The 15,068-nt window shown below is 38.4% G+C and overlaps 1 protein-coding gene across 2 annotated transcripts in view; it reads right to left on the bottom strand.

Moving 5' to 3' along the window:
- Positions 1–2,325: 2,325 nt before the first annotated feature.
- shisal1a (shisa like 1a) overlaps positions 2,326–15,068 on the bottom strand; it is a gene marked incomplete at its 3' end in the record, with an annotated part of 29,188 nt that continues 16,445 nt past the window's right edge. Inside the window, exons 4-5 of one of the 2 annotated variants that reach the window (XM_084112067.1) lie at positions 13,989–14,282; positions 2,326–4,300 (exon numbers count right to left, since the gene is read on the bottom strand). In XM_084112067.1, the coding sequence (XP_083968193.1) occupies position 4,300; positions 13,989–14,282 (295 nt within the window). Of the gene's footprint in view, positions 4,301–13,984; positions 14,283–15,068 lie in introns of those variants that run through there. The other variant, XM_084112066.1, reaches the window with a different exon arrangement.

Here is a 15,068-nt window from a genome sequence, read left to right on the forward strand (position 1 = left end):
CCAACCAAAGAATCGCTTCCAGTCTCCCCTCAGACACGAGACGGCGGCAAGACTATAAATAGACTTTTAATAGATTAATGCAGTTTCTGTGATTTGTTGTTGAGGTCGGATCCAAAGCTTTCGGAACTAATGACAAATGAAGGCGATTTTCAGATTATTTCCCGTTGTCTCATTTCCTTCCTCTATTTCTCTTATCTCTTATGTCTTTTTCTTTATCGATTTTTATCATCTGTTGCTTGACTTTTTCTTCTTTTTTTTGAGTTTCACACCTGTGCCACACATTTCTCTGAACTTTTCTTGTCATCTCTCTGGCTTTAATGATGAGACTCTCTCTTCCGAACACTCAGACAGGGCCGGTGTGCCAAGTGCGTCAGTCGGCGGCTGTGCCACTTTTGTGGCCTAGGGTTCCATGTTCAGACAGGAAGTTCAGAAATAGCCGGTCACACAAACTCATTTGAGCTGTGTTATCCCCTCAGAGACAAACTTCCAGCCCTGGAACCAATTAGAGCAGGAGGAGTCTCTCCACCAGTCCACCAGATGCGCCTTCGGTGTGAAGACAGAGGTGCTGCTACTGTCGTTCCTCTGGAGAAGTCATCAACAGCACCTCTGTTCTAAGGTGAGATGGAAAACTTTGGAGAGTGCTAGGTCTCACTTTTCTTTGACTGGCTGGCGTGTGAAAGAAATGTAAAGGGGTCTTACCATGATGAATCAAATTTTCCTTTGAGATTACAGAATTTGCTGAACTATAAAAACATACAAGACCATAAAAAAACTGAAAGAATCATCGAAACTAGAGGTTTCAGAGGACATATACATATCAGTATTAAAGGCACAGCAGGAAAAAAGTGCTATAGTCGATGTGAGAGGATGGGAAATGATCATTATGTAACTGTGTAATATTGCTGAGTAGGGATGGGGCCGATCCGATCCAGTATCGGTATCGGGACCCGATACCAGCGTAATTCACATATCGGATTTTCCCGATCCAACCTGCTGAGATATCCGATATCCATGAGTCATGTCTGCGCTTGCTTTAATGTCTGCTGAAATGACTCCAAAGTCCAAAAGTGATTCCCGCCGGCGAGTCTGCTAGCTGGCTGCAAACTGTGGAATGGATTTCCTGAACGGAGGCGCGGCTCAATGAGACACAGAGTTATGAGACACGCCCCCGATCAGGAAATCCATTCCACGGTTTGCGGCTAGCCAACAACGTCCGCTGTGTGGATAAACTTCACACTGGAAACACTGCAGAGCAAGACAGCAAAATGCAATGTTTGCAAAGCTGTAATTCAGAGCCATTTAAAGCTCCCTCGCGTCGTACAACACAACGACCGCAATCAAACATTTAAAAAAGCACCACGTTACTGTGCATTCACACCAAACGCGAATAGCGCGTCAAATTCGCGTCTACCGCGTCTATTTGGACGCTTGAATATTTTGAATCCATTCGCGCGACCAGAGAAAAATTAACGTGCGTAAAAAGCAAAAGTTTGAAGCGAAATCGACGCGCGTCTGAGGCGAAATCCGCTTGTTTGTTTGCACGATGCTGATGTTGATCGAGCATTCATCGAGAGAGTTACTGCATCGGAGCGAGGATCACCCTTCAGATAGTGTGTGTGTAAGATGTTTACACTTGCACTTTTCTTATATTTCAAGACGCAAGTAGGCTATTTGACATTTTGGGAATGTAATAAATATTGACATGACAATCAATTTGAAACCCTTACAGTTGCATATTTGTTTTCAGAATGGGATTTTTCCTGTTAACAGGATTTCCTGTTTTTCTGACTTCCTTTTCTGACCTTATACTTACCTCAAGTTGACTTTTGGGGCATACATACATATATAACATATCATTCATACTTGCCTGTTGAGAGAAGTTTATTTCAGCATCATATAAAATAAACAATAATGATAATAATAATATTAAATCAAACACAGCTCTGGTATCGGAATAGTATCGGTATCGGCCGATATCCAAATTCAGGTATCGGGATCGGATCGGAAGTGAAAAAATGTGGATCGGTGCATCCCTATTGCTGAGTATTCATTTATATGTTTGTTGATGATGTATGCTATTTTATACAACTTGAAATATATTAGTCGTGTATGCAAAAAAAAAATATTAACCTAGATTCAAAAACTTTTTTGTTCATGGTTAGTTCTTGATACCTAATTCATTAACTAATGTTAACGAAGGAAACCAAAGAAGCTACCAAGAAAAAAGGGAAAAAAAAGAGTGATATGCATATGGCCAATTTAAAGAAGGATAGCCATATAAATAGATAAATAGATAAAAAATAAAATATGTACATTCCTTGGAGTGGAGTTAATGTTTTTATTAGATGCTTTTATGCTCACCAAGGCTGCATTGATTTGATAAAAATACAGAAAGAAAACAGTAATATTGTAAAATATTATTGTGATTTAAAATAGCTGTTTTCTAATTTTAATTTATTTAAAATGTAATATATTCCGGTGATGGCAAAGCTGAATTTTCAGCATCATTACTCCAGTCTTCAGTCACATGACCCTTTCAGAAATCATTCTGATATGCTGATTTGCTGCTCAATAAATTTTTTTGAACAGTTTTTCTGTTTAATATTTTTTGTGGAAACGGTGATACTTTTTTTTCAAGATTCTTAAATGAATAGAAAGTTAAGAAGAATATAATTTTCTGAAATAAAAAATGTGTAACTTTAAATAATGCGCTTACTTAACACTTTTAATCAAGTTAATGCATCCCTGCTGAATACAAGTATTAATTTGTTTTTTAAAAGTCTTACTGATCCCAAAATTTTAAACGGTAGTGTATAAAATAAGTTCAGAAGGTGATATATATATAGAGAGAAAGATCTGATAGACATCCAAAAACACTGCAAAAGATAAATCTTTATTTCTCCCAGACTGTAACAGTAAAAAGTTAACAAGTGCAATTACAACTCCGCTGACCCCCCCCCCCCCCCCCCCCCAACCCCCCACCCCCTCCCCCAACTACCGAACCCATAATAAAAACAGAGAGAAGTTTAACAGGTGGACGGCCATATCACACTTCAACTGAGGTACCAACCACTATCACAGAACAAGGTGCTAGGCATGTACTACAGATTTACTGTAAGGCAATTTATAACCATTATAACTTATTACTCCAAAACATAACATATCTCTCTTCCCTCCAAGAGGGGAAAACTAGTTTCACCTTAAATAGATAAACGAAATCACAACAATTTCTCCTCTATACACAACACAACTCAGCACAACGCTGTGTGTTATTGCAGGTGAATACTCACAGCCTAACAGTGGCTACTTTTACCTATGTCTAGTTGGTTTCGACTCAGTGCACAAATTCAATAGGATTTCTACAATGAAGTGACCGTCAGGTATCTGTTTATCCAGATACACTCCATGAAGCAATGCCACTTAGTCAAGTTTCAGGTAAAGTTATGGTTCTTATGGTCGATAAATGACATTTTTCTTAATAGTTATTCATTATTATCTATTGCTTTATGTAGAAATCATTTCCCCAACCTACAATTTTCAGAGTTTTCTAAAGGTGTTGTCACATGAGTAAATTTTCATCAAAAGTTTGCAGGCAAAAAAGCTTTTGTCTATTGTACTATAGCAATGTAAAGTCACTTTCAAATCAGACCAAGCATCTTTCAACTTAAACCAAGCAATTTAAACTCGAAAATCTGCGTTATGAAATTTTACGCCCTCACGTGAAATTCCCAATCTATTGAAATGACTGGATTTCGCCCTTGGAAATTCGCAGAACAATAGTAAATGTGACCGCACCTTAAAATACTGTAAGATGATGTTATGGTTAATCCTGTTGGGTCAAATTAAAACGGATATAAAAAATCTTTTTTCGCTACTTTCAAGAGAAGCCAACCAATGACTTCAGAGCAGTGCAAACATGACATGTACTGTAGAGGTTTACGGACCCATCGGTCTCTTCTCTGTCTTTTCGCAAAGTCCTATTCCCTGCGTCTAAATCTTAACTTCCGAAATGACAAGGCAAGGTAGTGGGTGTCAAAGACAACATTCTCATTAAAGTCCTTCCAAAAGTAGATCCAGCTGAAAAAGCCTGCTCTGATTGGGCAGAGAAAGTCATTTGCAGCTGTCAGTCTCAGCATCAACATGTGGAGAAAATGCCATCCAGCGGAGCTGCAGGAGGTTGCCGGCACAGTCCGTGTCGTAAATATAGATGGGGCCAGGAAAAGAGTCTAAAAAAAGAGTCATTTTCTGGCTGTTCCTCCTTTGTCATACCAAGTATATCCTTGGGATCAAAGCTGGATATCTAGAGAAACGGAGAGAGAGAGAGAGCAGATCAAGATTAAAATTTAATATGTCAATTGACACTCATGTTTTTGTGGCTCAGGCATCAGAAAGTATTAAATACATGCAGTATATAATCTTGGTATTTCACAATACAAGCATGTATTCTCTGTCAGTGATGCACGATGATCTTTTAAGGGAAAACAGGATCTCCCAGTGGAACAGATGTGTTGATTAGGCCCTTGTGGATGTTATAATCAGACACCAGCTCTGTAGCCGTGGGCAAGCCAGAGCACGATTGAGCTGTGCGTTCACAAACAATCTCAGATCGCATCTCAACCTGTTTACATGTTGATCTACTTCACTGTACGGAGAGACAGCATCCTCGCACACACTTTGGATTGCTAATAAGGCCTGTTACAAGTCAGACTGACACAACAGTCTTTTCCAAAAAGCTTTTATAAACAAAATGAATATAATGTCTTTTAGGAGCCTCAACTCAAACTTACTTTTCTCCATCATAAATATGAGCTGATATTACACATTTGTGTGGGTTCACAATACAAGTGGGTACAATACAAGCTTAAACACTTGTGGCATATTGTTGATTACCACAAAATTTAATTTAAATTTGTCCCTCCTTTTCTTAAAAAATAAATCAGCTAAAATCTGGAAGTGAATTGGACCAATCTGTAAACGTTAAAATACTCATCATAGCCACAAGATGTAAACAATGTGCACGAAAACATGATTTTAGTGTAAAAAAAAAAAAAAAATCACTTGCTAATTCCAATTTTACAACTTTGCTGCCATGGCAACATAACCAGTAAAACCCTAAAATTAACCTTAAAAATGATGAGAACAGCTTTACAGCTAAAATAATGTACAAGTTTTAACAAATTAATGTAAGAGCTTTTAAATAAGATTCACATTTCTGCTTCCATTTAATATATACAGTATATCTATCTACTATACGCCACTTGTATTTAGTCTTATCGGACATCCCCAAACTACATTCCACCCTAAAATGGATATTCTGTCATTGTTATTGTACATTTATCCATCATTATATTGAAAAAAGTGACCAGGACATTCTTCAAAAACTGGGTTTGTGTCCCAATGAATGAAGAAAGTTAATATGGGTTTGAGGTGAGTAAATAATAACAAAATTTTCCTTTTTGGGTGTATTATCCCTTTAATGTTGCTTAGTAAATGTCCATTTTGGCAGAGCTAGAACGGGCACTTGACTGCTGGTACGCTTTACTTGAGTTATTTAGAAATAGCATAAACATTTGGATCCCTCTGCCACTTGAGTGAGACTTGTGAGCCTCATAAATGGAAATGTCAGATAAAGACAGAACATTTAATCAACTTGTTCCTACAAACTAATCCTGTTTGTAATGATGAATGGCTGACTCCGTTCAACTGCCTGATCCTTACGCTACTCTGAACGTGGTCAGATTTTTAAGAATCTAGTCTTGGCAAAAGTTTCGGGAATGTCCAGAGCTTTGGCCTACTTTAGAGAAGGGGCTGTCTGCACAGAGCACCATGCTCATTTATAATGCATTACAGAACGCTTTTAAGCAATGTAGGCCAGGAGCGCAGACAGGTTTGTTGGTCTTGGAGAACACGCCTCTAAGGAACACACCGTTGTTCATGAAAAGAGTTGAAATGTCACACACAGGTCTTCCCTAACTCTACAGGCGTCCTGGAAAATACTCAGAATGGAGTACTCTAGATTTAGTCTTTACACCCTCTCCACCAAAAGAAAAAAAACAGTGAGAACATGTATCTATATTTATTATGTTCACTAAAATCATTTTATCCTTTGCAAAATGGATGTACATATTTATATACATAATTAGTATTATTTATTGTAGTAGTATTATATATTATTTGCACAACACCAGCCAATGGTCTCAATTGGCTGCCCATGAACACTTTGACCTGCTCTCAAACACTGTATTGTAGCCGAGGTCTGGAAGAGTTTGTTTTGTGGTGTAGATTTGCTGTAGCAGATCCACTTTCCGAATGAAGACTCAGGATCGAATTGAAACGGTAAAACCCGGCGCCATCGTTACTGTTCGTATAACTGTGTACAAAAGGCTGTTTTGTTTCCGACATGCGCTGAAGCGGTTGACCAATCGCAACAGACTGAGCCATCTGACCAATCAGAGCAGTGTATCTCTCTAAAAGGAGGGGTTTAGGGAGACCTGATCCTTTATCAAACCAATTCAGACACTGAGAAAAGAGGCGATGCTGCAATGTAAATTTTGAGAAAATTAATTTGTTTTTACATTAGATGCATGTAATCATATTATAGAAGACTTCCAAAACAAAGGTAGTATAATAGGGGCACTTAAATTTTTCTTTACTACATTTTTTTGTTCACTAAAATATTTTTGTTTTCTTTAAAAAAAATAACATTTACAAAAAGCTGGAAATTATACACCTACAGTGCAGCTCTATTAAGTCATAAGCACACTTTTGCTGGAAAACAGCAGCATATGCAAAACATTACTGATTGGTTTGTTGGTTTGTGGTTTTCAGCACATTCTTACTGCTTATTGCAAGACCATCACAAGTCATTTTCAAAATGCAGAAAAAACCTCATCTATGTTAGCCAGCTAGATAATATCAGCAGAAGTATAAGTTGCAAGGCAATACAAACTGAAATTCAATTTTCATTAACTGAAAAGCAGAAACAGCTGATTATATCTGTATGTGAAAGAAAGAGAGTTCTTCTAAACCAAACACGAGGTCTTAATCCAAACCAAACCCTTCAAGTATGAGAGCTGAGACAATGGTGAGTCACTTCACGCTGAGATATTTACACAAGATGAGCACTGCCCTCTGTGTGCAATAGAAATACCAACTGCCCCCACTGGGCTTGCCTCCACTCCACAACCCCTGAGAGATGATTGTTTTGGGAAATGAAGCAGAGGCGTTCTGATGGGAAGTGCTCTGAGTTGGTGACATTTAGATGAAAATATCAGTTTTCTCCGACTGGAGTCCTTTCAGAGGAAAATAGCTAAATTAATATGTTTGAATTACAGAAGACTAAAGGCCAATTCACTCCTCACAGACAAACAAGCTGGCCGTTGGATTTAGACTTTTAAGAAAAATAACTGTCATGTTCACACTGCCCCAACAGACACCGACAACAAACGCTGCTGAACACGTGAAAATAAACCCCGACCAATGCCAACAGATGCCGACAGGGGTCGCACTGATCTGACAAACTGTTTAGTTTAGTTTAGTTTAGTTTGTTTTTTTATAAAGCACATTTCTACTGCCTCAAGTGCAGCCCAAAGTGCTGTACAAAGCCATCGATAAAACCAAACACAGAGAATACAAAACACAACAACATAAAATAAATAGTTAGTTCTCTCCTGAGTCAGAGTCAAACGCCAAGCTATAAAAGTGCTTCTTCAAAGCCGTTTTAAAAGAGGGCAAAGTGGGGGCAGAGCGGATGGCAAGCGGCAAGTTATTACTGTGCGGTGTGAATTGCCCCTAAAGCTCTCGGTATCAAATGCAAATTGAGTGGTAATTTTAAAACAATGCTCACTGCTACACTCCATTACATAATGAAAATTGAGTGTCGGCTTTGCATAGTGTGTCAAATTCTCTGCTTTATACTCTTTCTAATTGGTTTAAAAGCTTGTTATTAAAGTACATAGCCTCCTAACATAGCTTACCACCTCATTATTCATATTAAATGCCTGTTGAAGACGTAATGATGCTTTGGCCATTACAGCGATTGTGGTTTTTGTCTGTAATTTCATTAAAGCCTTTAGGGCATTCAAAAATATTCCCATTTTTCTTAATTTCTTTTCCAACCCAATACCATCTGGAATCATGATGAGAAAACTCCAAAACAGACAAGAAATGCAATCACGAAAGCTACGGGAAATCACTATCTCCACTCACCACTAGTCGAGAAATTGCTTAATTATTATCAGATGGATTCTCTCTTATGCAATTCCATGAAAAATTTCATTTTATTCAGTGATATGCAATTTGTTTTGCTGCCAACAACAGTCCAGAGTCTGCAGGCAGCCGTGCTCTCGGATGTACGAGTTTGGACTGTAGCAAAGCTCTAAACATGACTCTGATCATCACTCAGATCAAGTGTTTTTCATTTGGCGTAGCCAACGTGATATTCAGTTACTGCTGTCCCTTATCATCAGAAGTAAACTGACCTCTCAGAATCACATTCTGTGTTCACAAACTGTGACATTAATACCATGACTCAATAGAAAATCTCAGCTTTTACACTATTATCTATACCCTCGAGTTAGCGAATGTATTATTATTTGCATTTTTGTCCATGCAATGAAAGTCAAAGCTGTCCAAAACTACACTGGATCCCTGTTGACTTTAATTGCATGGTCAAAAAAAAAACAGTTTGGAAAGAAAGGTTTGGTAATACAATTTTGAAAAACTTAATAATTAATATGATTTTTTTGTGGTTATGTCAAACTCTAAAATATTTTATCGGGTAGAAATTACTGAGAAATTAGCAATTATTTAAACCTACTAAATTACTAGAAAAGTCATGTAAATTCATTGGTCATAAAGAGCCTGAAACCTGAAGAACATTTGGTTACACTTTATTTGATGATATCCTTGTTACAGTGCAGCTTTACCGGTACATTTAAGTACTGAGTAATATTAATTAACTACTTACTGTAAGGTTAAGGTTAGGGATTTAGGGTTAGTTGCATAATGTAATTATGCATAATTTGCAGTTATTAATATAGTAACTAATGTAAATATGTAATAAGGACACTGTAAAATAAATTGTTACTAAACATTCACTTCATTTGTATATTGCCACCCCTAGCTTCTTTAAATAAAAAAAATAAGAAGCTTTGCCATTAGAGTAAGTACCAGAAATATCTTGAGGAATATATAATTGGACATTGGGGCTTTGGATTCAAAAAGTTTGAGAACCACTGGTTTAACAAATGGGTTCACTTTCTGCTTTAACTACTCCCAACTCCCAAATAAATTCAATATTACACAAATTGGGGTTTGGGGATAATTCTTCAATCTGCCTGCTACTTCAAAGTAATGACATTTGGACCTTTTTGAAAATAATCATAAAAAAAAATTGACTTGCTGGAAGAGAATATTGACACAGAAGACAGTCTGAAGGAGGGTAGAGGGAGGCTTTAACTTCTAAATTATCTCCTGCCAACAGCATGCAGGTGCAGGACTTTAATTAGCAGCACATGTGCAACACACACACACACACACAGATCAACCAGGCGGAAGGGGGCAGAGAAAATCACATTAATAAATTAGATTTTGGGCGCTGTTGAGATGGCCATCCAGTATTAAAGTGATCATTGTCTATCATTTGTAGTACAAGTTCATGGTGTTGATTGAAGCACACTTTAGCATAGTGATTGTGAACACAGACATAAGAGAAACTGCTTTGATGTCAATTACATCTCAAGTGTGCCAGTATTCAATTAACCTTATCCTTCAAAATTCTTTTGGAGTCGAACAGCCAGACGAACTTATTGCGCTCACGCATCTTATCTCTGAGCTGCAAGAACTCTATTTCTCCAGCTTCTTCAAAGTGCGAGACGCATCATCATCATATTACACGCTAGATTCCACTCGCCTGCCTCCAGACGTTCCACTCTCAGATGACAGGACAGGTGTGGAAGGGGAGGGGCGAGAATGAGAGAATGGAAAGCTCATTGGCTCGTTTCGGAGTTGAGTCTGCATTTCAGAAATCTAGCTTGAAAAATATCTCTAAATCTGTGCGTACACTGAAATTTTTTCCGGCTTTTGCGTTTGTTGCCTGTCAGAGTGTAAGATGTGATCTGGGTGGATAAAAGCTATGACAGACATCAATGATATTTTATGTTATGATATATACACTAACGCTCAAAGTATAGCGTCAGTAACACTTTAAAAAAAAGAAGTTGCTTTAATTCAGCAAGGATATACTAAATTGATCAAAGGTGACTGTAAACCAAAACCTTTGCACCTTTGCCCACACAATATCGCAAAAATCAAATACTGAGAAATGCTCACCAACAATAAATTAATTGCCCATGTTAGAACTTTTGGAGGCGTCACGGACCGGTGTCTTGTTGCTATATGAAATGCAACACACTTATCTCATATTAGCGTTCCTGCCACATTATGATCGTACTTTTAAAATCACTTCAGACTCCAGACACTTCATTTCAGTTTGGCATGTCAAGAAGAATGTTCGAACATGTCATGAATACTGATGTAAAATGTCCAGTCAGCGTCGTCAGTCGTGACCTACAGTGAGGAAAATAAGTATTTGAACACCCTGCTATTTTGCAAGTTCTCCCACTTAGAAATCATGGAGGGGTCTGAAATTGTCATCGTAGGTGCATGTCCACTGTGAGAGACATAATCTAAAAAAAAAATCCAGAAATCACAATGTATGATTTTTTAACTATTTATTTGTATAATACAGCTGCAAATAAGTATTTGAACACCTGAGAAAATCAATGTTAATATTTGGTACAGTAGCCTTTGTTTGCAATTACAGAGGTCAAACGTTTCCTGTAGTTTTTCACCAGGTTTGCACACACTGCAGGAGGGATTTTGGCCCACTCCTCCACACAGATCTTCTCTAGATCAGTCAGGTTTCTGGGCTGTCGCTGAGAAACATGGAGTTTGAGCTCCCTCCAAAGATTCTCTATTGGGTTTAGGTCTGGAGACTGGCTAGGCCACGCCAGAACTTTGATATGCTTCTTACAGAGCCACTCCTTGGTTATCCTGGCTGTGTGCTTCGGGTCATTGTCATGTTGGAAGACCCAGCCTCGACCCATCTTCAATGCTCTAACTGTTCCCCAAAATCTCGCAATACATGGCCCCGGTCATCCTCTCCTTAATACAGTGCAGTCGCCCTGTCCCATGTGCAGAAAAACACCCCCAAAGCATGATGCTACCACCCCCATGCTTCACAGTAGGGATGGTGTTCTTGGGATGGTACTCATCATTCTTCTTCCTCCAAACACGTTTAGTGGAATTATGACCAAAAAGTTATATTTTGGTCTCATCTGACCACATGACTTTCTCCCATGACTCCTCTGGATCATCCAAATGGTCATTGGCAAACTTAAGAGGGGCCTTGACATGTGCTGGTTTAAGCAGGGGAACCTTCCGTGCCATGCATGATTTCAAACCATGACGTCTTAGTGTATTACCAACAGTAACCTTGGAAACGGTGGTCCCAGCTCTTTTCAGGTCATTGACCAGCTCCTCCCGTGTAGTTCTGGGCTGATTTCTCACCTTTCTTAGGATCATTGAGACCCCACGAGGTGAGCTCTTGCATGGAGCCCCAGTCCGAGGGAGATTGACAGTCATGTTTAGCTTCTTCCATTTTCTAATGATTGCTCCAACAGTGGACCTTTTTTCACCAAGCTGCTTGGCAATTTCCCCGTAGCCCTTTCCAGTCTTGTGGAGGTGTACAATTTTGTCTCTAGTGTCTTTGGACAGCTCTTTGGTCTTGGCCATGTTAGTAGTTGGATTCTTACTGATTGTATGGGGTGGACAGGTGTCTTTATGCAGCTAACGACCTCAAACAGGTGCATCTAATTTAGGATAATAAATGGAGTGGAGGTGGACATTTTAAAGGCAGACTAACAGGTCTTTGAGGGTCAGAATTCTAGCTGATAGACAGGTGTTCAAATACTTATTTGCAGCTGTATCATACAAATAAATAGTTAAAAAATCATATATTGTGATTTCTGGATTTTTTTTTTTAGATTATGTCTCTCACAGTGGACATGCACCTACGATGACAATTTCAGACCCCTCCATGATTTCCAAGTGGGAGAACTTGCAAAATAGCAGGGTGTTTAAATACTTATTTTCCTCACTGTAAGTCTTAGCTAACATATACTACCGTTCAAAAATGTATGGTCGATTCTTTTTCATGTTTTTGATAGAAGTCTGCATTTAATTGATCAAAAATCTGTAAAATTACAAACATTTCTTAAACATTTCTTATTATCAATGTTGAAAATAGTTGTGCTGCTTAATACTTTTGTGGAAACTGATACATTTTTAATGAATTCATTTTCTAGCAACATAAATGCCTTTGGGTTTGAATTGGATGCCAAGGGTCGCCGTGTCAAGGTCGTGTCAGGCAACAGTGAGCAACAGATGCAACAGATGGCATAGCGAATGCTACCTCATACTGAGCCAGATTAGCCATGAGGGACCCATGTGGCCAGCACCTGCTGTTAGAAGATGTTTTCCCTTCAATCCCATCTGAAACAATTTCTGTGGTGTCTGAGTAGTTCCTTTGCTTGAGCCAAGAATTTGCAGACTTTTTAAAGGTCAGCTTTCCACCCTTCTTTAATGTATGATTAGCTGGTAAATTCTGTGTTTAAAGTGTTTCCTGGTGTATATCAGATATTAGTCTACAGGCCCTGATATACTCATGGCGAAGTTCATGTTTTTACTGGCGGACATCCGACCTCAAGGTACTTAGTAGAAGAAATAAACCTGAGAACATTTCCACGTTAAAGAAGGCGGAGCCTCAGAGCCACACCTACTTATTACGTAATCGCCACAGACCAATGGTTGTTTGAAGCTGTTTCGAACTGCCGAAACAAACACAAAACGAAGGTTGTTTTGGCCTGATTTGTTCGAAATTACGTCACTCCAGTTCGTTGTTCGATTTCTTACTTGAAAATCACCAATGCTCATTGTGAACAAGTAACTTCTGCCAGATGTTGAGGTGACTGCCACACATTTTTTGAAGTATAGAGATCATATGAGAACTAACAACAAATATTTTGTCTTACAGTCTGCAAGATGGATAATACAGAAATGACATCAGGATCCTGGAATGAGGTACAGTACAACAATTGTTTTTACTTCCTGTAGCAAACCTTTAGTCAGACTTACTGTCCATTCACGTCAATGTGCCTATAAGACCTGTATGATCCATTTTTTAGTAATCCACCAGTATTAATTGAGAATAAAAGTTTGATAAAGTTTTGGTGGCACTTTACAATGAGGTTCATGAACTAACAATGAACAACATTTTTTACAGCATTTATTAATCTAGGTTAATGCTAATTTACAAAGTTTTGTTCAATGTTAATTCAAGTTTGTTCTTTATATATATAATCAATGCAATTCAAATTTTTACAAATTACATTAAAAATAAATGTAGAAATTAACATTTGTTAGATGTGTATTTCTCTTATTTAATTGTTTATTAATTTCACGTGTGTATTTTAATGTATTTTTTTTATAACGTGGTGGAGTGTTTTGGACAGTTGTGTTGTTTTAAGAGTAATAGAAGATCAATATTGCATTACATTTTAAAAAGTATTTTACGTCATATTTTGTTCATGAATCCTAATAACTAATGTTCACGGATATAACCTTATACTTAGGTGTTACCAAAGTTTTTGCATTGCATTCAAGCCTCTACTGAAACAGCCCAGACCTTCTCACATCTTAGTTGTTATATTAATATAATGTTTTATACACTTTTCTGCTAGTTACATTAATGTTTTATCCAATGTTCATTCAATATCAATTTATTTTTTGTGTCCGAGTATACGACACAATCCATCAAGATCAGAAATCAATTAGTGTTACGCTACAATGACTCTCTGGACATAACATAAGGGTCCTGAGTGTTTAGTTCTCTGGGAGCTCTCCTTTATCCCTGTTCGTTGACTCACCAGGCTGTTGAGGTCTGGAAGGTCAGGAGCGTAGGGCTCTGTGCTTCGCCTCTCAAGCTGTGCCGTGGATGGTGGTGGTGACTCAGGCCTGATCCCATGTTGTGTTCACTCTCCTGAGCTGTGCTGTGCCATTGACTCCTGGCCTGTTTGAGCCACCGTCCTCCCAGGCCCCATTTCTCCAGGTAGACCCGACACAACTCGTAGTTCATAGCCGAGTAGTACAGGAAGTCCAAAGCCAGAAGGATCATGACGAAAAAGCCGTAAATCCACACACCGATGAGGGCGGTGTAGTTACTAAAGCGACAGGAACGACAAAGAGATGGAAGTTATACTTGGGCTCTACAAAAAAGGTTCATTCTGAATGAGAAACAGGAATAGTCATATCATTACAAGTGAGAATGAGCCTGATTTTTTACTCATTTAAATCAACTAGTACAATGAAAAGAGAGGTCAGTGCCAACGCAGTGGCAGTAAAGTGCTGTAATTGCTTTCTACTGGTCTTTGTGATTGCTTTGGCAGGATAGTGTGCGGGTCGGGCAGACGTTGTACAGCTACCCAGTGCTCTGGGATTCTACAGTCACACAGAAGGATTGAATTGATCTTGAGTGGTGAAATAATATTTTCACGCTTGACTAGAGTCAGGGCATGGTGACAAGTTGGCCTTTATGTCACTGCTTCATTGTTTATGTCCCATTGTGGGGCTGAAAATTAATTGATTGGTTTTGGATTAGTACTGCAATGTTTTTCTGACAGAGATCTCAGGTGCATGACTGAAACAACAAGGTCTTAGTTTTTCATACACACACGAGTGTATGACATATTGTCTCTTTTGCCATGGCTGAATGTCAGAGGGATTCTTTCATCATCATAGCAGACAGTTTGATCTGGATGCTTGGCTCACTTGGGAATAATGAATAATAAATCGCACTCATAGCAGACGCCAACAGAGATGTTTCAGAAAACGCGGACGCAGGCTGTGACAATACAATCGTACAATCACTTTTGTTTTTCTCAAGATATTGCACTGATATTTTCAATTGTTTTAAATGCATTTATAACATTTCCTACAGTAATAGATGT

The sequence above is a fragment of the Abramis brama genome, assembly GCF_963993115.1.
Source record: "Abramis brama genome assembly, chromosome: 4".
Classification (NCBI taxonomy): domain Eukaryota; kingdom Metazoa; phylum Chordata; class Actinopteri; order Cypriniformes; family Leuciscidae; genus Abramis; species Abramis brama.